This window comes from Oryza brachyantha, chromosome 2, assembly GCF_000231095.2.
Source record: "Oryza brachyantha chromosome 2, ObraRS2, whole genome shotgun sequence".
Classification (NCBI taxonomy): Eukaryota; Viridiplantae; Streptophyta; class Magnoliopsida; order Poales; family Poaceae; genus Oryza; species Oryza brachyantha.
Genome location: NC_023164.2, coordinates 7,893,358 through 7,919,670, shown reverse-complemented (window position 1 = coordinate 7,919,670; position 26,313 = coordinate 7,893,358). Strand labels below are relative to the sequence as shown.

The 26,313-nt window shown below is 42.5% G+C and overlaps 2 protein-coding genes, 1 long non-coding RNA gene and 1 pseudogene across 4 annotated transcripts; 1 reads left to right on the top strand and 3 right to left on the bottom strand.

Moving 5' to 3' along the window:
- Positions 1–2,694: 2,694 nt before the first annotated feature.
- LOC102717319 lies at positions 2,695–3,498 on the bottom strand. Its single transcript, XM_006648491.1, has one exon. The coding sequence runs from the start codon at positions 3,496–3,498 to the stop codon at positions 2,695–2,697; it is 804 nt and encodes a 267-aa protein (XP_006648554.1).
- Positions 3,499–4,552: 1,054 nt separating this feature from the next.
- On the top strand, positions 4,553–11,539 carry LOC102717041 (annotated as a pseudogene).
- Positions 11,540–12,641: 1,102 nt separating this feature from the next.
- Positions 12,642–18,971, bottom strand: LOC102704947. The gene is made up of 10 exons (XR_005811073.1): positions 18,455–18,971; positions 17,396–17,559; positions 17,236–17,304; positions 17,046–17,139; positions 16,563–16,694; positions 16,248–16,323; positions 15,968–16,034; positions 15,404–15,487; positions 14,835–14,928; positions 12,642–14,397 (listed from the first exon to the last, which is right to left on the bottom strand). It is a non-coding gene; the product is annotated as an uncharacterized LOC102704947 (long non-coding RNA).
- Positions 18,972–20,005: 1,034 nt separating this feature from the next.
- LOC102704485 (nucleolar protein dao-5-like) lies at positions 20,006–23,431 on the bottom strand. 2 transcript variants are annotated; one of them, XM_006647111.3, is made up of 2 exons: positions 21,545–23,415; positions 20,006–20,535 (listed from the first exon to the last, which is right to left on the bottom strand). In XM_006647111.3, exon 1 carries the CDS (start codon positions 23,361–23,363, stop codon positions 21,576–21,578), a length of 1,788 nt encoding a protein of 595 aa, XP_006647174.2. In that variant the 5' UTR covers positions 23,364–23,415; the 3' UTR covers positions 20,006–20,535; positions 21,545–21,575. The 2 variants fall into 2 exon arrangements, with proteins under 2 accessions (XP_006647174.2, XP_006647175.2); XM_006647112.3 differs by lacking the exon at positions 20,006–20,535 and having other exon boundaries at positions 21,614–21,759; positions 21,852–23,431.
- Positions 23,432–26,313: the final 2,882 nt, after the last annotated feature.

The following is a 26,313-nucleotide window of genomic DNA, read 5'->3' as shown; positions in this document are numbered from 1 at the left end:
AGGTAGTAGTAGGATAGGAGCCCGAGGTCGCTCATTTTGAAGATGCGACACATCTCCTTCTTGAACTTGTCGATGTTGGCTTGGTTGGCGCCGGTGATGATAAGATCATCGACGTAAACGCCGACGATCAGCTTCGCGTCGCCCGTGCCGCGCGTGTAGACGGCATGCTCGTTGGTGCTCTTCCTGAAACCAAGCGACAGGAGGCTGTCGTCGAGCTTGGCGTTCCAGGCGTGAGGGGCTTGCCGGAGTCCGTACAACGCCTTGTGCAGCCTGTAGACCTTATGTTCCTGTCCTTGGACGGTGAACCCGGGGGTTGTTGCACGTATACCTCTTCGACGAGTTCTCTGTTGAGGAAGGCGCTTTTGACGTCCATGTGATGGACGCCCCAGCCGGCGTGCGCCGCGACGGCGAGCAAGAGCCTCACGGACTCCATGCGTGCCACCGGTGCAAACACTTCTTCGAAATCGATGCTGGCCTTCTGGACGTAGCCCTTCGTGACAAGGCGCGCCTTGTACTTGACAATGGCACCGCGCTCGTCACGTTTCACCTTGTACACCCACTTTAGCCCGATCGGCCGGTGCAACTGCGGTGGATCGACGAGGACCCATGTTTTGTTGTCGGTGATGGAGTCCATCTCCATCATGGCGCGTCGCCAGCACTTGTGTTGCTCCGCCTCCTTGAACGTGGCAGGCTCTTCAGCCGACACGAAGAACAGCTCACCGGCGTCCAGCTCGCGTTGTGCGAGGCCCGGTACCGCCGTGTCTCCGAGAATGTTGTCGATGGTGCAATATCGCAGTGGGACTTCCTCGTCGTGATCTGCATCTAAATTATCGGTGATGTTGCTTGGAGGAGATACAAACTCAGGCGGAGTTCCGCCCGCTTCACCATCTGGTGTCGCCGGAGTTGGTGGAGTCGGCGGCGTAGGTGTTGAGGTTGCTGACGGTGAGTACGAGCTCGGGGCGTTGACGTCGATTGGCGTGGTGTACTGGATGACGAAGTCGGTGGCGTCATCAACTTTGCCACCGGCAGTCCAGTCCCAGCTAGCCGCCTCATCGAACACGGCATCGCGCGTTACCTGCACACGATTGGACATAGGATCGTATACCCGGTACGCCTTCGAGCCTGCTTCATAGCCCAGAAAGATCATCGGGGTGCTGCGGTCGTCCCACTTCTTCAGGTTCGGCTTCGTGTTTTTGACATGCGCGACGCACCCGAACGTGCGCAGGAAGTGCACGGCTGGCTTGACGCCGTGCCATGCCTCGTATGGTGTTCTGCCGGACACCGCTCGAGTGGTAGCAGGGTTGAGGAGGAAGACCGCCGTCGACACTGCTTCCCCCCAGAACCGAGCAGGGAGCTTCTTAGCTTTCATCATGGAGCGCGCCATGGCGACCACCGTTTGGTTCCTTCGCTCGACCACCCCGTTCTGCTGCGGGGAGTAGGGCGCCGTCAACTGACGCTGGACACCACGGTCCGCGCAGTAGGCACCGAACTCGACGGACGTGAATTCCCCGCCGCGATCGGTCCGGAGGATCTTGAGTTTGCACCCCGACTCCAATTCGGCCGCCGTTTGAAACCGCTTGATGGCCGCCGGTGCTTGGTCTTTGCTTGCCAGGAGAGTAAGCCACATGTAGCGGCTCACGTCGTCCACCAGCAGCAGAAAGTAGCGGTTCCCGCTTGGTGTCGCCGGCGAGATCGGCCCGCACAAGTCGCCGTGGACCAGGTCGAGCAGGTGTTCGGCGAAGTGTTTCGCTCGCGCCGGGAATGGAGCCCGGCGTTGCTTCCCGGCAAGGCAGCTGTCGCAGACTTGATCAACATGATCGATCAATGGCAATCCACGCACCATGTCACCCTGCACAAGTTTCCTCAGTGACTGGAAGCTAGCATGTCCGTACCTCGCGTGCCAGCGCCACGCCTCGTCGGAGCTACGCTTGGAAAGGCAGATGGGGTGCGCCGCCGTGAGTCGGATGGAGTACAGGCGGTTTCTTGCTCGAGGGATCTTTGCCAGCAGTCGCCGATCCCGGTCGCGTACGCGCATAAAGCCGTTCCGCACCAGGGACTCACAGCCATTCTCGTCAAGTTGTCCGATGCTGATGAGGTTCGCCGTGAGTTGCGGGATGTAGTAGACGCCGGTCAGGCCGCGATGCTCGCCATTCTTGCACGCGAACAGTATTGTGCCGCAGCCGGCGATCTTGACGACGGAGCCATCGCCGAATTTGACAGTGCCGAACACCGCCGTGTGCCGGTCATATGGTTGGTGGCGCCGGTATCCATGTACCACAGATCAGGGGGATCTGGATCACCGTCGAAGTGCGCAAGTACCTTTGGTTCGTGGATGAAGACCGGCGATGGCGTCGTGGCACCCTTCGTAGCGCTCGTCGTCACGAGCACCGTGCTGCATGCAGGTTCCGGCTCAACGGGCGCGCACCGCCTTTGAACCATGTAGGCACGAGCCATGAGCAGCGTGGGCTCGTCATCCTCCTCCTTGGCTGCAACGTGGGCCTCCGCCTTCTTGGGCTTTGAACGGCAATCTTTGGCCCAGTGGCCCATTTTGCCGCAGCTGCGACACTTGTCGCCGGGGTGTTCCTGGCCACGCCCACGCCCTCGCCGATTCCCGCGCAGTTTCTTGCCGCCGTTGCCGGCGCTGGTGCCCGACGTGGCTCCGCCGCCGTCACCACCTTGGTCGCGGTTTTTGAGTCAAGCCTGCCACTGCTCCTCGGTGAGCAGCAGACGACCGCCGCTATCAACGATCTCCTTGGGCTTGGGCTTGCGCTTCTCGGCGGCGCGGAGCCGGCCGGTGACCTCCTCGATCGATAGATCGCGGGCGTCGAGTAGTGTCTCGATCGAGATGGCTATCTGCGAGAGATGCTCAGGGACAACATTTAGCAGCTTGTTTACAACATCTACCTCGGGGAGATCACCGCCCAGGGTGCGAATGTTGTTGGCGATCCCGTTGAGGCGCATGGAGAAGTCGTCGACGTTCTCGCCATCCTTAAACCGAGCATCGCCAAACTCCCGACGAAGTAGCTGCTCGTTCGCTTCACGTACGCGCCGGGTGCCGACCCGGACAGTCTTGATTGCCTCCCATGCAGACTGCGACGTTCGCTTGATGGAGAGGGAGCGTAACATCTCCGGTGGCACCGCACGCAATATCGCGGCTAGCGCCAGCCGATCATCGCGATACTCGACCTCTTCATCCTCGTATGGCTCCACAGCGTGCCAGAGCCCTTGTGCCTGTAGATTCACCGTCATGAGGAGCGCCCATTCTTCGTAGTTGGTCCTCGTCAGGACTGGGTACTGGATGGAGCCGCTCGACTCCCGGACGATGCGTGGTGGCTGGGTTCCGTAGCCACGCCCGCGCTCATAGCGCAGTGGTGACTCCGGAGCACGACGCCGCGGTGGCGTGCGTGAGGGGCGAGGGGGTGGTGAACGCGATGGTCTTGGTGACGGCGTATTGCGTGGCGGTGTGCGGGATGGTCGCGGCGGCGCGCGCGGCGACATGGCACCAAGGAGCTAACCAAGCTCTTATACCAACTGTCAGCAAACGACGGAATTCCTACGGCAATTCTGTGCGCGGGAGCAAGGTTTTGAGCTGCTGAAACTTGACAGCTTTTCTCAGTTCATTGCTTGAACTTTTAAAGGGAAAACACAACACACGTTGGCAGCTCACTAACGGATCGTGCCATCCCACGATCGAGCTGTTTCTATGTGATCCTACTGACCCGGCACCTCGCCATGCCCCCCGAGGAAACCGTGCCATCCCACGGCGGAAGACTTGACGTGCGCACGCACTCCCTAACAGAAAAACAAAGCATACTCCCGCATGAACTTGCATGCATGCGGTCAGAGCGATACAATCGCCATGAACTCACGTACGTGAGCCACGAGCGAGAAGTGGAGATAGAGCAGTATTGGACGATGTGACTTGGTAATTAGCGCAACATCGAGATCGCCGGCTTCTTTTCTTGCATCTCCTCTCCCGCCGAATAGCCTAGAACGAACGGTATCTTTCCAACTGTGGCTAGAGTCCGCGACTACGTTACAAATTTTCGCATTGATTTTGATCTTTGCCTGAAACCGTTCTAGTTCCTCTTGCTCCATAGGAGTTTTGTATATTCGCCTGATATATCTTAGGGCATAAAAGTTTCTATATGGGGATTGTGATGTCGGATACATTTTTCTAAAATATATATTCCATATGCTGTTTATGTAATCTGGGTTGGCTCCTTCACCGAAGTCCCACTTTTGTTTTCTTTGAGCTCCCTAGTGTCATCCTTACCATAGTTGGCAATGGAATTCAGTGGGATGGTGTTGTTTCATCCATAATATATTTTTTATTGTGCCTGTTAATATGGCTTTAACACTCACAGTTTTGTTCATTTATGTGAATTAACCAAATTACCTGTAATTTATATTCATATTACTGGACATATTTAAATTACATGTTTCTTGGATGTTAACACTTAGCACTAGTTTGCTTCTTCCATAAGTTCTTATTTCTAAATTCTAATCATGTTCAGTCTGTTGTTATGCATTCAGGAATTACTCATTTATCATGGAGCAGCAGCCACTTTTGGACCGTCCAGCTTCTTGCTCATCTAAGGCCTCAGCCAGTAGATCAGTTTTCACAGATGCTGGATTCTTTAGCATTATCACTTTTTCTTGGATGGGGCCGTTACTTGATCTTGGAAGGAGGAAATCGCTAGATCTCGATGACGTGCCAAATTTGCATGATAATGACTGTGTCCATGGGATCCTGCCTAACTTTGAGGCAAAGCTCGTCTCAGTTTCTGCTACAGGGAAGTACACTGGTGTTACAGCAATTAAACTAGTCAAAGCTCTTGTTCTTACAACATGGAAACTACTTCTTGTTACTGCAATCTGTGCCTTACTCCGTACCGTTTCTTCCTATGTTGGTCCATACCTGATTGAGTACGTTGTCGACTACCTGAATCGAAGCCCACGCTCCCCTAAAGAAGGCTACCTTTTGGTGTTCACTTTTGTTGTTGCACAGTTCATCGAAGGCCTCTCATCAAGGCATTTGGTCTTCAGAGCACAACAACTTGGTGTGCGTGTGCGATCAGCTCTTGTTGCTGTTATTTACCAAAAGGGCCTTTGCCTCTCCAGGCAGTCCAGGCAAAGCAGTTCGAGTGGAGAGATCATCAATGCCGTTAGCCTTGATGCCGAGCGTGTGGCAGATTTCAATTGGTCAATGCATGAACTTTGGCTGTTTCCTGTGCAAATTATTCTAGCAATGCTGATCTTATTCTCTACTCTTGGTTTGGCAGCATTTGCAGCCCTTGCTGCCACTGTTTTGACAATGTTAGTTAATCTACCTACAGGGAGGGTCCAGCAAAATTACCAAGAGAAAATGATGAATGCCAAGGATGCTAGAATGAGAGCAATGTCTGAGATGTTACAAAACATGCGCATTCTCAAGCTTCAAGGATGGGAAATGGTCTTCCTGTCAAAGATCATGGACTTGAGGAAGGTAGAGATGAATTGGTTGAAGAAAGATGTATACACCTCAGCGATGCTAATATCTGTCTTTTTTGGGGCTCCTGCTTTTGTTGCAGTGGTCACCTTTGGAACTTGTTTGCTTCTAGGCATTCCATTAGAAATAGGGAAAGTATTGTCTGCTTTGGCAACATTTAGGCAGCTACAAGGACCAATCAATAGTATCCCAGACATGGTATCTGTGATCATCCAGACCAAAGTATCACTTGATAGGATATGCTCTTTCATGCACCTTGAGGAACTTTCGAGTGATGCTGTAACTAAACTTCCAGGAGGTATAACCGATGTATTGATTGAGGTGAGTAATGGTCAGTTCTCTTGGAACACATCTTCCGAGGTGCCTACTCTCCGAGACTTGAACTTCCGTATTCAGCAAGGGGTGAGAGTTGCTATTTGTGGAACTGTTGGATCTGGAAAATCAAGTCTACTGTCTTGCATTCTCGGTGAGATACCAAGGTTATCTGGAGAGGTTCAAACTTGTGGTAGGATTGCCTATGTTAGCCAATCGGCATGGATACAAAGTGGTACAATTGAACATAACATACTTTTTGGCACAGAAATGAATAGGGAAAGGTATGAAAAAATCCTTGAAGTATGCTGTCTTAAGAAGGACTTGGAAATATTACCATTAAGTGACCAAACAATTATAGGAGAGAGAGGCATTAACCTAAATGGTGGCCAAAAGCAAAGGATACAAATTGCACGGGCCTTGTACCAAGATGCTGATATCTTTCTGTTTGATGACCCTTTCAGTGCAGTTGATGCTCATACTGAGTCTTACTTGTTCAAGGTATATTTTTTCATTCTGTAAATTGTATTTTAATATGTTTTATTGCATAATTGAATGATCATTAAACTAGAAACTTATTGTTGGTTCATTATACTTGTGATTCTATAAATTTGATTTTTGCATTTTCACGGTTTTCAAATATTAACACTCCATTTCCACCTAGTCAATTTAGTAAAAAAAAAATCTCTTACACTGTCAGTAGTTGTGCCGTTATCTGCTAGCTATTTACTCTACTGAGTCCAAAACAGATGATTTTCTTCAATGTACATGGAACAATATATGGCTTAATTGCTTAGTTTTTGACAATTAATTCCCTGTATTTTGACCTACTTTGCCCTTATCGATTACATATCGTGCATACAAAGAGTACCGTCTTGATTAGCAAGAAGTTAAGATATACTTTTTAGATGACAATGGCTGTATATTGTATCTGTCTATCCCATGATGAATGATTTACACGTTACATCCCCAAGCAGATGCATTTCATACTTCTTTTTGTTGATTTTTCTATTGCATGTTTAGCTAAATTGTTTTGAAGTAGTCTTTTCTAGACCATGATTTTTGGGTTCAACAGCAGATATACAGCATGAAAATTATTGACTACAACCTGTATTTTTCAGGAGTGCATGCTCAGCTTCTTATTATGGTGAGCTAGCAAGAATTTTCAAGTGTATCTATTTATTTATGTTACATGCAACAACCTTTTACCTTGTCAATTCCTTTCCCTGTTTTAGGTCTTGAAAGATGGACAGATAACACAACTAGGGGATTACGCTGAAATTCTTAATTCTGGAGAAGAATTCAAAAAATTAGTTTATTCCCATAAGGACGCCTTATCTACTCTTGACAGGTTGGAACACCCAAGCGATAATTTGAAAATAGTCAACAATGGGCCAGAAGGAATTGTTCAAAATGGTCAGTTGGTTCAAGAAGAGAGGGAGAAAGGGCGGGTTGGGTTCGCTGTCTACTGGAAATAATATTACAATGGCATATAGTGGAGCACTTGTACCACTTATTTTGCTTGCTCAGATAATTTTTCAACTCCTTCAAATTGGAAGCAATTTATGGATGGCTTGGGCTTCTCCAATATCTAAAGATGTGGATCCTCCGGTGAATAGCTTGATGACAGTACTTGTATATGTTGCATTAGCTTTTGTTAGCTCGTTATTCATCTTCATAAGATCCCATCTTCTTGTCATGACTGGATGTAAGACTGCAATGATGCTATTCAACAAGATGCACCGATGTATATTCTGAGCTTCAATGTCTTTCTTTGACTCCACTCCTAGTGGGCGTATCTTGAACAGAGTAAGTAATTACCATCAGGATGATAATTTTAATGAGAAATTGAAGCTGTCTCATTAGAACACTATTAGAACTTTTATTCAGTTAATACTGAATGTTGAAACAAAATTTCAGGCTTCTACTGATCAGAGCACAGTGGACACCAGAATTTTTGACCTGATGGGATACCTTCTATTTCCTGCCATTGAAATTCTTGGAACAATTATTTTAATGTCTCAGGTTGCATGGCCAGTCTTCATAGTATTTGTCCCCATTATTGCAGCATCTCTGTGGTATCAGGTATTCTTTAATATAATTTTATTGGATCTGAATTTTTTGCTTCCATTTGTATTTTGGAAATATGCAGACGGACAAATACAATAACTCACAACTAGTTCATTATCAATTTTTCCACAATTTTCATTAGGGTCCCTAGGGAGAAACACAATTTTATATTCTAGAACTTACACAAACAAATGGCATGACACTTTTATTTTATTTCAGTAGAAGTCATTTTAAATCACAATGTACCCATCAATTAAGATGAATCAGGATGCACTTCAAATAGTTGTTTAAACTCTAAAGGTGTAAATTTTCGTCGACGTCACATCAAGATCACATGTCCAAATGATTATTTAGATTAGATTGAAATGTTGGCTGTCTCAGGTTAGAGAGTCAAGTGTCAAAGCATTATAAATTTACGCACCAATGGAACAGTTCACTCTTAACAAACATTAGTTGGACAGAATAAGCCCAGTTTTCAGGAGCAGGAGATTCTCCACAACCACATGCTGGATGGTTTAACAGTTAGAAACCTAGATTTTGAGTGCCTGTACTTAGTTTTGTCCAACAAGTGAGAAGCGTGAAATACCCCTTGTGGGAAATGATGTCATGGTTCATGTTTTTGCCTGGATTACATATCACATCTTTAAAAACATCAAGTACATACATGGTGTGATTCTTCGCTTTGCAAATATATTCTCAATCGAGTTCCCAGTTAAACTTGTGTATTTCCAATTTTCTTTGGAACAAACTTCTAGTCTTAAAACATCCGATTAAACTATAATACTTATATTTGTATTTAAAAATTATATAATGGATTTTCTATGAAATTATTGATTCAAGATGACTTGTTTTGTGTTTGTAATCGTCATAAACTCCCTTCTGTTCAGCGATATTACATCGATGGTGCTAGGGAGTTGCAAAGGTTGACTGGAGTTTGCAGAGCTCCCGTGACACAGCATTTTGCTGAATCAGTAAGAGGATCAAATATTATTAGATGCTTTGGCAAAGAAAGACAGTATCATTTCTGTCAGTGGCTCGGGAGGGAAGGGACGCGCGGCGGACTCGCGGTGTGGGCGGATGACTGGGCCGGCGGCCCAGCAGCGGGAGGGCGAGCGCGCGGGAGGGGGGAGAGCAGGCCGAGCTGGGCCACGGCGGCCTGGGCTGCCCGGGGAGGAGGGAAAAGAGAAAGAAAGAAAGAAGGAAGGGAGAGGGGAGTTGGGCTGCGGCCCAAATCCAAAAAAGAGAGGGAGCCTCAACTTGTCAAATTTTAATTTAAATTTTTGGGGCAAATTTTATAATCTGAATTTAACTTTAAATCCAGTTAATGATTTTGTGGACCTCGATTTATTTAAATTAAATTAATTATTTTGAGGGGTATTTCTCCAGAGCTTTAATTACGCCAATTATTAATTAATAATTTTCTTTATTGAATCCTGGCTTGGGATAGAAGCTTGGGGTGTGACACATATCTAAAACGGGCTACATTTTTAGCCGTTGCGAATAAGTTATGTTGTGACCGTATTTTCTCGGAAAAAATGAGCCATTACCGATGGGGAGTTCTGTACAACTGGATCAAATATTATTAGATGCTTTGGCAAAGAAAGACAGTTTATCATTTCTGTCAGTCATTTGATGGATAATTTGTCTAGACCAAGTTTATATAATGCTGCTGCAATGGAATGGCTATGCTTTCGTTTGGACATTCTTTCATCCTTTATCTTTGCATTTGCCTTGATGCTTCTGGTAGCCTTGCCAGCTGCTCTAATTGACTCAAGTAAGTACAGTGGGCTTGATTAACGACATCAAATTAGTTTATATGTGTATAAACATCCTTACATAATTATTTATATTGTCTTTTCACAGAGACAGCTGGTCTTGCAGTCACTTATGGATTAAGTCTCAATATGTTACAAGGGTGGGCTATTGCGGTTCTCTGTAGTTTGGAAAATAGAATGATATCCGTGGAAAGAATGTTTCAGTACATGGCTATTCCTTCTGAACTACCCCTTACAATACCAGAAAGTAGACCAAATTGCCAGTGGCCAACAAATGGTGAAATTGAGCTTCTTAGCCTTCATGTTTGTTTCTTGAGCTCTGCTGTTATATATGTTCGCTTATTAGAATGCCGTAGTCACATCTTTTTGCAATAAAATTTTTATTTTTGGGATAGCCTAAGGAAAACAATACCATTATTAAATTATTTTATTTATTTACAATTTATTTCACAAAAAAATGGGCATCCGATATTTTTTTTTACCTTTTATTAGTGGCACTTTTGAACAATCCGTGCCGCTAATGTAGTATTGCAGTCCTTCTTCGTAGTTTAATTTTTTTATCTTGAATATACGATTATCCTACAGAATTATAGCTTTTTTCGTAGTTAATTGTTTGTGCTTTGTACGCGGTGCAGGTACGATATGCAACACATCTGCCTTTTGTTCTGAAAGGCCTGACATGCACTTTGCCGGGAAGAATGAAGACTGGTATTGTCGGAAGAACAGGCAATGGCAAGTCTACCTTGATCCAAGCACTGTTCCGCATTGTCGACCCATGTATTGGGCAAGTGTTGATAGATGGCCTTCACATCTGCACCATTGGACTCCATGACCTACGAACAAGACTGAGTATCATTCCACAAGATCCTGTGATGTTTGAGGGGAGTATAGCGATGAGAAAATCTGGGAGGTATTTCAGATTTTAGATTTACAACCATTTTTAATGCACATCTGCACCTATCATATTTTTAATTCAAAAAAAAATATTGCAGAACTTATATTTGCTATATATTCCACGGCCAAAAGAGTTTACTTGTGTATGTATGTTATCCAGGCATTGGACTCTTGTCATCTCGGCGATGAAGTTAGAAGGAACGAGCTTAAGCTTGACGCTACAGGTTTTATATCTTTATTACAATGTTCGAATATAGTGATACTACAATGTCAAGATTAGCAACTGATCTTTTTACTATGAAATTCAGTTACAGAAAATAGCGGCAACTGGAGTGCAGGTCAGAGGCAGCTTGTTTGTTTGGGGAGGGTGGTTTTAAAGAAAAGAAGGATTTTGGTTTTGGACGAAGCAACTTCTTCAGTGGATCCAATAACTGACAATCTGATCCAGCAAACCATAGAGACTATTTTCCGAATGCACGGTGATTACAATAGCACATCGTATTACATCGGTTCTTGATAGTGAAAAGGTCATTCTCCTAGACAACGGTTAGTCCTATATACCCCTTGTTTACTAGGCTAAAAATTAATGCATGATTCTCCCATTTTAATTCCATGCTGTTGTAAAACAGGTGAAATTGCAGAGCATGGCTCGCCAGCAAAACTCCTGGAAGACAGCACAACACTATTTTCTAAGCTTGTATCAGAATACACCATGGGATCACATTAGAAGTACCTGATGCAAGAGTGACCAGGTCTTATTATCGACTCGACAGCATATATGGAATTTACCATTAGCAGTTTTATGTTGTTACTCCAATTGTCACAATCAAACTAAGGCATAATAAACCTGTGTCCCCTTGTAAGCTTTCTGTTTCGGTATTAGTTTTTTAAAATAATGAATAGAAATCCGGCCTCTATATTATATTCACAAGTCGAATACGTAGATTATAGGACTAGCAGACTAAACCTGACGCAGAGACAAAAATAAAGTGATAGAAGAGCATTAGGACAACCTTATACTATATACAGGTTTAACAAGTTGTTCCTGTGAAAATTGAAATAGCGATACATCTGTCAATTAGCTAATCTAACCAGAGCAGAGGAAAAGGTGTGTTCGTTTGGGCTTGTTCCCAATCTTTGCTCACAAGTTTTCTATGCGGACACTTCTTGACGTGCTAAACGGTGTAATTTTTTACCAAAAAAAATATAGAAAAATACTTGAAAAATCATATCCTTTTTTAAAAAAATTTACTGCTCCCAACCTCTTCATCCATGCCTGCCGGCAAGCTCCACCGGTGTTCATCGGAGGTGACGCATGCTGCATGATGAATTAATTGAACTCAAATCTCAATCCATGAAAGTTTAGCAACAAAATCTGAAGTGATTACCCTACCGCCATGATGAGCCGGAGGAGGATGGTTTGATACGTCTTGTACTGCCGTGTATAGGAGCGAAAAGAAGCAGCGTGCTGCTTGCTTTGTTTCTGCAGGGATTTGTGAGGTTCATATGCACAGGTGTTCTGGTTGAGAACTGTACTGACGATGAGGGTATGGATATAACTTAGAACCGATAACATTTGCGTGTATTTGCTTCCCTTCTTTTCTGTCTGATGTTTGGTTGAGCCTACATATTCTTATGTTAGGTGAGTGGTGGTATCAGCAAGATCTGATGCGTCAGTACGATTGCTGAACTGTTCTGCGCAGTCACTTTAGTCCTGTAGATTAGGACCAGCGTTCACAGTGGAACAAAAACGCCGAGTGCAGTAAGAACATCTCCAACAGCTTATCTATCCCCTTCTCTATCCTGAAAATAGAGGATAAAGACTATAAATTAAGCTCCAACACAACGGCTATCCTATCATCTATTTTTAGATATTATCCTATCATTTATTTTTAAGATATCATCCATATTAGAAAAGAGAACCTTCATATTTAAATGATCTCTCTCCATCCTCCAAAATCTCCATCCTCTAAGGAGATATAGATGATATAATGTATAAATGATCTAGTGAAGTATATAAAAATATGAATAATAAAACTAGTTTAGATGATCATCTAAATAAAGATATAAATGACTAAATTAAGCTGTTGAAGATGCTCTAACGGCTGATCCTGACATCATCAGGGACGAAGGTATGGGTTATCAAATCTCTGGGTTGCTTGTACTTTCTCGTCGTATTGATGTGCATAAAATAGTTATAGTCACCTTGCCTGTGAATAGCGTTCACCGCTGGAACAAACATTCATGTTGCTATTAAGAAGAGTTTCAAACCAGGCACTTCCAGAACGTTGTGACGACATAATTCCGAAGTGGGTACACATGCATCCACTCGTAAAAAATAAAATTCATATCAGAGATCACACAATCGAAGTATATAGTATAATGTAAACTGCTTCAGCACAACTGTGACCTGCTATAAGTATTGGTTGTGGGTAATGTACAAAATGAACCTCAGAAGGCGTGATTGCAGACTTATTTCATGACTGCTCCGCAACTTCGATCTTCACTATTCTAGAGCAGATACCACTTCCTAGTTGTTTCATACACGTTGTGCAAATAAATATCACGTAGATCATAGTCGTACCAAAAACAACCATTCTCAACGCGAGAGGTGATTTCTCTGAAGGCTTCACAATCAATGCATCCTGCGACTAAGTTCCAATCAGTACAAACTAACCAGTAGGAATTAAACAGAGGTATTCAGATGTATATGCACATCAAATTAACATCCGCTTTTGTTTAGCATCCTGCTTGAGAGCAACAAGGCATAAACCATATAGATGGTATCATGAGTAGTTATATAATTATAATTTAAGCATATAACCTCAAAAGCGTCAATTTTGGACTTGGTAGATAAACAAACATGAAGGATTACATTTTAAAAGCTAGCTGGTCCTTCATGAACTGAACTACCCAGATGTTACCCTAAAACGAGGGAAGGAAAATGACCCATGTACATGTCCAACATCATATTCCTTAATCAATAATGGATCACAAGGCAAAGAATCAAAATACCCCCTTGTTTTGTGTACTGTGCAGTACCAAACTACCAATCCGAAGTGATCCTTTACCTAATAGTATCACTCATTACTGTACCCCCAGATTTATCGGCACTCATCTTTTTTAGTAGGAGGAAAGAAATGGACGAATTAATTCACAAGCGAAATAAGAAATACTTGAACAGTGGGAAAAAAGAGAAAAAAACTAATTGCGCATCAGACGGACATGGATGGTAAATTACATACATAGATATGTTAGGAAAGCAGAAATGTTTCTAGAAATGAGAAGGGAAATAACATGTACCAAACATGTCCATCAATAGAAACACAATCTAGCAAACTTCAGTGGAGAAAGAAGAAAACATTACTATGTAAGAACTCATGTGGCGTAAAGAACAGTTTAGGTTTGTGTACAAACCGGTACAGTACTCGGATGAGAGATCAGAAACAGAATAAGATGTAAACAAGATACTAAAGTTTGTAGATCAGACGGCCGACAAATCCAGAACGTCTCTCATTAAAACAACCAGAGGAGTTTACCACCCTTTACTCCCTTCACGCGGCTGTCACCAAGAACCGCGATTTTTAAAATGTTTTTTTAAGGATAAGAAAACGATGAACCTTAACCAAGGCCGCAGCGAATGCTGGCACAAACTGAAGCAAGAAAGATAAAAGCCTCAAAGGGTTTGGTCCTAAAGCAAAGGAGGAACTGAAGTGAAGACCCTGGATGAAATTAGAAAACCCCACCCAAAATCAAGGGAAGCAAAAAAGGAAAAAAAAAACACCTTCTTCCTGAGCTGGTGGCAGGAGATGCCTGTCATTTCCAATCCTTCTTGTCCAGTCGTTCATATTTGTACTGAAAGGAGGTCAGAATGATAAGGAAATCAATCATTAACTTCATCATCCAGTATATACAACCAAAAAAATTAAAGGTTGTTAGCTACAAGTTCAATTGTTCATAACTTGAAACTCACTAGTTGGGACTGATAACAGAAACCTCAGTTTAAATACTATACTAAATGTCACTGCATACTTGCCGTTTCACACAACATGAACCGTTCTAACCAGAACCAATGAGTATTTTGTTGTAGTTGGGACTGATAAAAGGTTGTTTAACATGTGGGATATATAGAATACCTAATGGTTCTTCCAGTCCGAATTGATATTACATCTTTTGTGTAATTGTGGCAGACCGCGGCGAAGATGGGTATAATTAAATATTACTAAATAATATGATAAGGCAAAATCAGCTTCATAAGGTGATGATTAGTCATTGTTAAGTGTGACAGGTACCCTATCAATGCCGACAAAGTTTAACCGGAGAGATGTAATAATCACCATCATACACCAGAGTGTCATCAGTCATCACCCAACAGCTGGTCTTGATCTGCACCGGTACCACAAGAGGAGAAATGAATGATTAATTATTAGTACGTGTTCAATAATTCTGCAGGAAAAATAGTTCTTCGTTGACATCAAGGCAAATGAGAACAAAATGGGTGTGAAAATAGTTGTTATTGGAATTAAAATGGTGGAGGCTATTTTATATCTAATAAATATAACAAAACAATTGCACCAATCTTGTCATGATCATTGAGAAAATAAAATAACACGAACTAACCGTGGACTCTTCATGCACATGAAAGCTATATAGGAAAAATAGTTCTTTGTTGACATCAAGGCCAGATGAGAAGAAAATTGGGGAAAAAATATTAGCTGGTATTGAATTTAAATGGTGGAGGCTAATTCTATGTCTAATAAATATGAGAAAATAATTGCACGAATGCTGGCATGAATAGTCAAAAAAATAAAAGAAATAAACTGAACGTGAAGCTCTTATGTAAATGAAAAATGGTATATACCAGAAAAAGAAAAGGTAAGTATAATTATATTGAATCGTAGTCACAAATATATGAAGCTTATCTGCTAAAGCTGCTAGAGGGAACCTGAAAAGAACAATGGTTGGTAAATCAACTGCAAATGATACGAACAGAATATTCAGAACTGTAGCTTTATAGCGTTAGAACTAAATGAACCATGTAAGTCTATAAATGAATCACGTAAGCATCGCACGAGGTAAAAAAATACAAACAACCAAATATGAAGAGGAAATTATTGCGCCACAGTATTCAGAACTGCACTTTTATAGCGTTAGAACTAAACGAATAAATGGAAGTCTGAGATTGTGGTGAGAATTCCCAAAAATTCACAGGCCAATTATTGACAAGATAAATGGAGCAAAAACTAATCATTGATAGAATAAACGAAGACTACTTTAACCAAAATCAAAAGGGTGATATATTCACTGCTCAAATCAAAATATGGGTATACAGGCAGAATGTATGCATTAAGAGATGGATACAATAAAACATTGATATTGCCAATACAATGATGCAACCCAAACAATAGTATTATATGCAACATACCTTTGACCAGGGAAAAGTGTAGACAGAGTAAAAAGCTCAGCAAAAATCGCACCAACAGCCCACATATCTGAGGAAGTGCACTTGTGTCAGTTATATATTATTCAGCACTAAATGCATGCAATGAAAGTTGTATATGCATAACCACAAGTCAATATCATCTGTTTCTTGTTGAGATGGCATTAGTGTAGCACTGAAAATTAGTCATGACATCCAGACCAAGGAAATGGCAAATCAATATAGTAGTAAAATACAAGGTTGGGACAATAGGCATCACCAATACCAGGTGTCTAAGCTGACGACTGCAGAAGCACATGTGGAGCTCGATACCTTCATTTGACAATAATCCGGTCAAATTGCTGGATACATATTCACCAGTTAGAAAGAGAGAATTTTTGAACACAAAGTCAGCATCTGGTGGAAACATAGCCAGTATAATGAGAACTGGAAGAAACTTCTCTTGCCAACCCAAAATTAGCAATTTTAATAGTGCCATCTGTCACCAAGAGATTTTGTAGAGAGAGAGAAGAGTAGTTTTAACTTGCATGGTACATAGACAGCCTATAATGTAAAACAAAAATATAACAAAAGAATATACCAGGTTTGAGGTGGAATAACCATTGTTATGCATATATACAAGACCTTGCAGTATCTGCACCATAAAATTCCGAATATCCTCTTCTAAGAAAGCTGTTTGCCTTTCTCTTACGACATCATACAAGTTAAATTCCTGTGAAAAGAAACGCTCACACTTCAGTACATGCAGAAGCATCTTTGAGGAATCCATAGGGTTCAGTAGGAAAAAGTAGTTTGGATTTCATATGGATTTTAGAACATATGTAAATCAATGTGGTGTCACAACAAATGGCAGAAAGCATACAAACTATAGAACTAAAATAATTATAACTGCAAATATGTATGTAACTTCCAGAGCATATAATATGCATGGCAGTATGTTTTAGCAGAATCAACACAAAACTCTATAAGATCATAGCAGTGCAGGTTAGTAAAACATTATTAATTTAGCATTTTTTTTCTCATAAATAAAAATAGAGTATGATGTGAACGATTTCATACTAACCATGTTTTCAAAGATGAAGAAGAACTCGTGATTTTCCATCGTCACCTAGCTCCTTGAACTTCACAATATTGGGATGATTTAATTTTTGAACTGCCTACAGAAGGATGTTCCTCCTTTGAAGCTAACAACTTAAAAAACAATCACATTTGGTCGCACGTAACATATATCCATTACCAACAAGATAAACTACCTTCACTTCTCGCAGACTAATGCACTCTTCCCATTGGAAAAACTTTCCCTTCATCTTTTTAACTGCAACCTGGATAGAATTAAGGAAAATGTTAACATCATTACCCTGGTAAAATGTATATAGGTGCAAGCTTCAATAGTTAGTAATATGAAGTGAGCACCAGTCAACTTGTGCTCTTCATCAAGTTTTTTGAACAGTCCACAATATTCACTGTGTATACACGGAAGGACACTCATGCAAGTCAAGGTCTGATGGCTCCAATCTATCAATCTTCAGTAATCTCCAATGTGTTTTGGCAGTTTTAGTTCGAAAAATATAAAACCTCTGCAAAAAAATGTACTTGGTTAAGAATTGTGACCAGAAGCATAAGTTGCTGAAGAAGGAAACTAATCATGACCCTCAGTTTATGTTTTATTCGAGCACCTAAGCTGCAAAGATAGTGACTATCAGAGTGATTGTGTATACTGGTGAAATATTTAAAAAGAGATTGTGCGATAAGAATTGTGACCAGAAGCTTAAGTTACTGAAGAAGGGAACTAATCATGTCCCTCAGTTTATGTTTTATTTGAGCACCTAACCTGCAACGATAGTGACCATCAGAGTAATTGTGTATACTGGCGAAATATTTAAAAAGAGATGGTGACTGAGAATATTTTCACTGAACATCCAGAGCATAAGAGGACTACACACAAACGTAATTGCCCGTTTTGCTAATACTATGTTTTATCAGCAGTTTCATATGCCAACAAACTACCAGAGCTGCTAGGGATCCGATCATCACAAAAGTCCAAAAGAAGAAAAGCATGCAGAAACAGTCTGCCCTTCTGAAATGAAAGAGAAAAGGAACTGCACATTGCTCCATGCATTTGCCTTTCTCTAAAACTGTTTATTTGCCTTCTGGATCAGCAAGGATTCCAATATGATAGCTCGAAACTCCAAACCAAAGTAAGTAAGCATTAAAAAAAGCATCATAATACATGAAAGCTCCCCAAAATATCCCATGAAAACATCAAAGTCCAAATGTCCGCAAATTCCCTTAAATCCAATTAGCTAACTCTCTCTGTCCATCTCCCAAGTCACAACCATTAGAATTTCGAAATACTATTCACAAACAATTTTCAGAAACACTCCGTCAAGAGAGGAGAGGATGAGAGAGAGAGAGAGAGAGAGAGAGAGAGAGAGAGACCGAGGGGGGGAACTGATCGAGAGAGGAACGGACCTGAAGGTGGTGAGGGAGAAGTACTGGCTGTCGCCCATCGTCGCCGGCGGCTGCTCCTGCTCGGTTGGTCGGCTTCCGCCGCCGCGAGAGTGTGTGTCGGATGTGTGGGAGGAGAAGCCGAGAAGGTGGGTGGGAGAGAGAAGGACGAAGAGGCAAACGACGGCGATTACACCAGCCCGCAGAGACGGCTGGCTGAACGAACCCGGCCGAAGCGGCGAGGGATCCGGCCAGGGACGGTGCAGATCCGACCGGGCCAACGATTGCCGCGACCGCCCTCGCTGCCCCAGGCGGTCGGGCCGGCCGCCGGCTGCCGCAGCAGTTGGTCGGCACCGTCGGTAGGGCCGCCGCCGCCGCCGCCGCCACCCGCACCATCCGCCTCTATCGGCGCGGGCGCTGGCGACAGCACAGCGAGACGGCGCCGCTCTCGCCGGCCGCTGGGCGGGGGCCCGTCGTGCGTGCCGTTCGCCGCCGCAGGAGGCCGTCGAGGAAGTGGAGGGGGGCTAGGGTTTTGGGGGACAACCAACACAAGCGGAAAAACAGCGGCGGAGAGAGGTGCGCGGCGCCCAGAGCCAACACGCGGCCTCGGCAAACCCACAGGCTCGCAGCGGGCCTCGCGGAGGCCGCCCGGCCCGAGTAGTTAGGTGGAATGGAAAGGACGCAACAGACGGCGACGGCGGAACGGAAGGAAGAAAGCAGGACACAAAGCGAGCGAGCGAACGAACGACGTGAAAACAGTAACCAACGGCGCACTGTTCCAGGACACAGGGAATCGTGGACACCGCGAGCCTTAAAAGTATTTAAATTAAAATATAAATGATATCACTGGGTATGGAGAAGCTGGTGCCGGCACAGCAGTTTGTGCTTTTGGCATTCTGTAACCCAGCCAGCTACAACAACTGCAAGCTCGACCAACGAGTTCGTTCCAAGTTGCAAGGTTTTTGCGATCCCCAAACTTTAGTACAAGTGAGATTACTCCATATGCAAATTAATGGTCAAGTTACGGAATACCAAAAAGTGCACAAATGACTATACATGTTAGCTCGACCGAGCCAATAACACTAGTCACTCTTTGCATACTTTACGCCCCCATAGTATGCATGATTCTCTTTTGCTAGTATGATGATCAACTAGTATTACAAATCTTGTAAAGACTAGTATGAAACAAACGTATCCAAATTCTGCCATTCTATCTCACTTAAGATCTCGGGTTGAAATCTGTCTTCCTTAAGATTCATAGTTACTCCATCAAATACTACCTGCCATATCCAAATTCTGCCATTCTATCTTAGTACAGGTGAATTTTCGGCCACCTGACTATGAACAATAGACAGGATAACAGCTGAAAATTAAAGATCTAAAACTTTCACTTCAATTCATCATATCTCATTAACTATCCCTTTAGATACAATTCCAAGAACGCTTCGCTTCCTGCATATCGCCAATCTACTTCTGATTACCAACATTGAACAGGAGCTCTATGAATTATTACTGTATATGTGAGAATACAGTTGATTGTGCATGATTATAAAAGTCTAAGCATGCATGCACAGTTGAATCGTCTGGGATCATAGTTTGGCAAAACAGAAATGCAGATTTTTTTTCTGACACATTCAGAAAACAGCTACAATTATTTTGTTATGACAAGAGACCAAAGGCCATATCTCTATGTTGTAGATGACGGTTGAGCAAAGTTGGATAGCATTGAGCTATAATATTAATAGTATTATGCTAGCTCACTTCTGAAGCATATGAACTAAAATGGTGCCAGGCTTACTCTTAGGCCAATCAGTCTCTGAGAAATCCATGAAGGGAGGTAAAAAAAAAAAACTCACCAGTACACAACGTGAATACAAATCAACTTTGAGTTTGCCCAGAATAAGCACGATTACGGAATTTCAGGTCAATATGGACATCAAAAGTTATAAAGCCCCTTTAGACACATCTAAAGACAAGTTTGTCAACGACTACCTCCGCACAGCTAGGCATAAAACCATAAGTTCAACTGGTAGGCTAATTGTCATATCCCTTAACTCTGAAGTCAAAAACTGTCTGCGACTTGAATCTTCAATCCAACCGTCTGCCTGTGAACAGTGAACAGAATAGGTAAGAATGAACTGGTATGCTCATCTGCATCATGATTTGAGAAAAAAAAAATGCAGACTGACTGAGAGCACCTCCAAGAGATTTTAGATCACTAAAACCGACTAGAAAATATATCTCCAACAAGTTACCAAATACATTCCTAATATTTACTCATGTCTAAAGTTACCTCAATTGTATCCTAAATTTGGGGCAAAAATATGGGTTCCTAATACAAGTGATTCATTTTTAGATTTTTATTGGAGTGTGTAATTTTTATGCCTAATATTTTTTTAGATGAACCCAATACAAGTTTTTAGATAGCATAATATTAGCATTCTCTTGGAGATGCTCTGACACATTGAGAAAAGTTGTGTAAAACTAAGCCATCCTTTCCAGTGGCTCAGTTTTTAAGCATGATTGATACTAACACTCTTTCATAACGTAAGACTATAGAGTGTTGTCTAAATTCATATGGATGCTAATGAATCTACACATATATACAAACAATATATATTAATCAATACATAAATCTAGACATAACCAAAACATCTTACAATATAAATGCAGACTTAGCTTAGAATTCTCTGTGCTCAACCAAACTGACAAATGTGGTTAGCATACATGTAAGAAATCTGGTCATCTAGATAAGATAAGGCTGCTAAGTTACTACATAAACCATGTCAGTACTAGCAGGTAGCTTGAACAAAATGCAGCTTGTGTTCTTTTAGTAACATTAATGGGCCAGCCAACAAAAATCTGCAAGACAAACCCTAAATTCACTGCACTAAAGGACATCGCAGCTTTGAAAACTGAAGCATAACTTCAAACCTTATATGAACCTAAAGCTAAAATTAACAAGCAAAACCACCAAATACTTAAGAACAGTGTATTTCAATATTTAGTTCAGAAGTTGAAATTTTAGAAGGCACACAAACACTTTTACACGTTTACTTGTAACAGAACTTTACCTACAAATGGGAACATAATGCAAGTAAGATGAATGCATACCACACAAAATGCTTGTTAGCACCTCCATGTTTTAGCCCAGCAAACCCAAGAAAGCTTCGACTACTTCCTTCCTTGTGTCTGCACGACAGAGCTGCATCTTCACTTCATCTATCCTTTGTTTCTTGATCTTGGTTTCCAGGGTGCAAGCCTTATCATCACTAATTAACTCAAATGATCTCTTGAAGATTGACCCACGTTGATCCTGAACCTCCATTCTGTTCACAAAAGAAGCAAGGTTGGGATACAACCTCTCCAATTCAATAAACTCCCTACGTATGTTTGTTTCATTAGCTTCTCTGTGTAATACCTCTTCGTGATTTTCTCCTCCCTTACTATTAGTTGTAGCCTCCTTTGACATGACATTTTGTGTGTCCCCATCCAATCTCCCTCTATCGACCCTCCCCTTCTTAGTCACAACCGAAGTACCATCACCATGAGTGCCAATTGTGGTGGCCTCCGTTGGCATGGCATTCTGTGTCCTCCCATCCAATTTCCCTTTGTCAGCCTTCCTCTTCTTACTCACAATCAAAGTACCATCACCCTGAGTGGTAATTGTGGTGGCCTCCTTTGGCACAACAATCTCTATGTCCTCATACAGTGTATCTTTGTCAGCCTTCCCCATGTTAGTACCAACCAAAGTACCATCATCCTGAGTGGCAATTGTAGCTGTCTCCTTTGATTTACCACTCTTTGATTCTTCCTTCAATTTGTCTTTGTGATTTCCCTTCTTGCTTTTGGTTGGACTAGCAGTTGGAGCAGTCTCCTTAGATGATCCGATCTTTGCTTCTGCACCTGTTTTCTGCTTGGTGGCTTTCCCCTTCTTATTCTCTGCCAGAGTACCACCATTTTCATTCACAGCAGTAGCGTCTTCCTTTGAATCTCCATCCACCTTATCTTTCTTAGCCTGCACCTGCCCCTTCTTACTCTTTGTCGGGGTACCATTGTTCTGCGAGGCGAGAGCAGAAATAGCTTTCTTTGCATCCTTTCCCCAGATTTCCGATGATAGCTGATAAATCCTTAAGTCATCCTCTTCAGCCGGTAGGTTGCCGCTCTCTTCAAATTTCTTGGTTGTGGCCCAGTGACGATTCTTGAGACTCCGGACCTTCTCATATATGTGCGTATTCCTGATGTTCTTCCTATCAAGGTTATCACCAGCAGCGCCAATAATCTCATCAGCATTAGGCAGTGTGCCATGATTCTTAGAATGCGCCACATGTATCTCAAGAATCTTGATCGCGTCAGCTGTCGTCCACGGTGTTCTGGCCTTCCCAGACTTGCTTGACGGTGAGGGATCCAGCGCCGCATTCCCCGGCTCCACCTTGGACTTGGACTTCTTCGCCTTCCTGGACGGAGCGGTCTCCGCGTCAGCAGCTGCCGCCTTCCCCGCCTCAGCCTTGGCAGCCTTCTTGGACTTGACCGAGAGGGTGCGCTCAGGCGCTGCCGCCTTCTCCACCTTGGCCTTCTTGGCCTTGCCCGACGGCGCGGGCTCAGGCGACGCCGCCTCGGATTTGGCCTTCTTCGCCGCCTCCTTCCGCAAGGGCTCCGGGTTCTCGGGCTCCGACTCCGATGAGCCGCTGCCTGCCTCCCCCACCTCCTCCTCCTCGTGGGGGGCGCCTCCGAGCATCCGCAGCTGGAAACCTTGCACGTAGGTGTCCGTGTCGGAGTTGACCTCCGACGAGGCGGCGCCGTGGTCGCTGAGCTTCTGAGGCGCCGGGGCCGCGGGAGACTCCCCCTCCTCCTTCTCCTCCTCGCCGCTGGAGTCGTCGGAGGGCTCGGCCTCCGGAGGCGGCAGCGGAGGCGCGCGGCGCTTCCGAGCCATGGCTGGCTGGGGCTCGCTCACCGGCCGCTAGTGTTAGGGCTTTGGGGCGGCGGAGAAGGGGGATGGAATACGTGCGAAATCATTTGGATGATCATCTAAAACACTTTTATCTTTCATATCCATTTGTACTCCAACAGATCATCATATATCCTCTATATTTATTTGAAAGATTGGAGAGAGAAAATCTAAATATAGAGTTTCTCTCTCCAAATATGGATAACTTTTAGATGATGGGATAGATGTTCTGCTGGAGCTCAACTTTTACTCTCCATCCTCTATTTCTAAGATAGAGGATGGGATCCATCCTCTATTTCTAAGATAGAGGATGGGATGGAATGGATGAGCTGTTGGGGATGCTCTAAGCTAAGCTGGCTGGAGTGCTCGCTTTCACGTGGGCCAGTATGGCTAGGCATCAGCACAAGCGTTTTTAGTATAAAAAAAGATTTAGAAATAATTACACATATAAATACACAGTAGATCATTATTAAATATAGTTGCATGCGTAATTATATTTGACAATGAAATAATTAGCTCATTGCACAAATTTTATTTCTAGTATTCTAACAATAAATAAGCTTTATAAATCCTAAATAAAACATGTTACAAAGAATAACGACATATAAAATATTTCACATCCATGCATACTATTATTTAATAAATAAGTTAAAAAAACTCATATAATATAAACATATCTCATTTAATATAACAATAGTATTTCGTAGTAAAAGAACAATGGTACAACGAGATCTAAGTAGTTAGCACATGACAATATTCTTAGTATGCAGTTAATGATATTTTAAAAATAATTTATTTAATAATTGTTGTTCTAAGCTTTTTATAGCCATTTATTATATTTATTGGTACTGGCATTCATATAGTAGAAAATACATCCAACGTGTACTTTTCTTTTTTGATAAATAGTGTTGGTATTGCTCTATTTATAATTGATTGCCGTTTTTTAGTTTCCTAATAACATTTAATGCATCCCGTGTGAATAAAATTTAATTCTGATAGATACGGATAAAAAATAAAATACAACGAAAAACTCTAAAATCTACTCTAAATTTAAGATTAAAAATTTAAAATTTAGCTTATAAATATAAGAAAAAGTGAAGACATGGAATGTCCTACCATATTTTTGACGAAAATGTTGTACACACGATTTTTTCGTACAACTATCGTACGACTATCGACGGCGTCGGACGTGAGCGTGAACGTAGTTTAGTGAGCTGCGGTTGTTGGGTCGTTTAAAAGTCCAACTCTAGCCGAAGGTCCATATTCTGGCCGCGTGCGGCGGTGGCATTGCGTCGATTTCTCTTCTCGATATTACTCTATACTCAGCCGTGACTTTTCATCTTCTGCATTTGCTTTCTCACCCTAAACCCTCTCTGTCTCCTATCGGGAAAAATTCTGCTCCACTAATCGGGAAAAATTTTGCGGCAATCACAACAGAGTATTCACGTTGAAGCTAACATAAGGTATGAGAAATCCGTTGATTTATTTTTGCCTAAATTTTAGGCTCTAGTTTTCTAGGCCCGATGAACAATTATATTAATCTTGTTTTCTAGGCCCGATGAACAATTCTATTAATCTTTTATCTCAATTTGTTTTTCAACATCTCTTGTTTTTCCATGCTTGCAAACACATACATGATCATATTTGATTTGCTTTTAAAATTGATTTAATTTTCCTTGCCAAATTAAGGTAACGGGGACACCAATCTATGTTTTGATGATGAGCAAGATCATGTCATATCAGATGATATCTTTGCTGTTGAGGAGGTTGAGAGTGATTCAAGTGCTCTGGTAGCAGATAAAACCAAACTATTAGAGTCAGCCAAAGGTATGCTATTTGATAGTGAGGACAGTGCCACTTGCTTTTATAAAAGTTGTGCCCGAAAGATAGGATTTGGTGTGATAAGAAGAGGATCCAAAAAAATTGAGGATGGCAAGGTGAGATATTTCACACTTGCTTGTAGCAGACAAGGTAAGGCACAATACACATCAACGAATAAATTCAAGCCTAACCCATCCACAAGACAGCAGTGCCCAACTAAAGTTAACTTTTATCTTCATGATGAGAAATTCTGCATTAGCACGCTTACTCTTGACCATAATCATGCTGTAAGTCCTAGCACGCAAGACATCTCAGATGTCACAAAGAACTTGATTTGCAAGCTAAGAGAAGGCTAGAGTTGAATGACCAAGCAGGAATTCGTATAAACAAGAAGAGATTTCAGTTCTCTAGTTATGCAAGCTGGAGGCTATGAGAATCTTCAATTTGGTCAAAAGGATTGCAGGAATTATTTGCAAGATGTACAAAAGCTTAAGCTTGGTGCTGGAGATGCACATGCAGTTTATCAGTATTTCCTATGTATGCAGTCCAAAGATCCAAACTTTTTCTTTGTCATGGACATGGATGAGGACTCTCGACTAAAACATGTTCTATGGGTGGATGCAAGAAGTAGTGCTACTTATGAATCTTTTTCAGATGTTGTGACATTTGACACTACGTACTTGACTAACAAGTACCATATGCCATTTGCTCCTTTGTCGGTGTAAATCATCACGGGGAATCAGTTCTATTAGGATGTGCCCTGCTATCAAATGAAGAAACAGAGACTTTTGTTTGGTTATTCAGATCATGGTTATCATGTATGTCAAATAAAGCACCAAACGCCATAATTACCGATCAGTGCAGAGCAATGCAAAATGCTATTATGGAAGTATTTCCTGAAGCTCGACACAGATGGTGTTTGTGGCATATCATGAAGAAGATTCCTGAAAAACTTCGTGGGTACTTAGAATATGAAGATATTAACTCTACATTGTCTAATGTGGTGTATGATTCATTAAACAGAGATGATTTTGATAGGGGATGGATGAAAATGATTGATGAATTTAGCTTACAGGATAATGAATGGGTTGTCGGGTTATATGATAATAGGGAT

Coding starts and splice junctions, on each gene's coding strand:
- LOC102717319 (XM_006648491.1), bottom strand. CDS start 3,498: ATGTCGCCGCGCGCGCCGCCGCGACCATCCCGCACACCGCCACGCAAT.
- LOC102704485 (XM_006647111.3), bottom strand. CDS start 23,363: ATGGCTCGGAAGCGCCGCGCGCCTCCGCTGCCGCCTCCGGAGGCCGAG.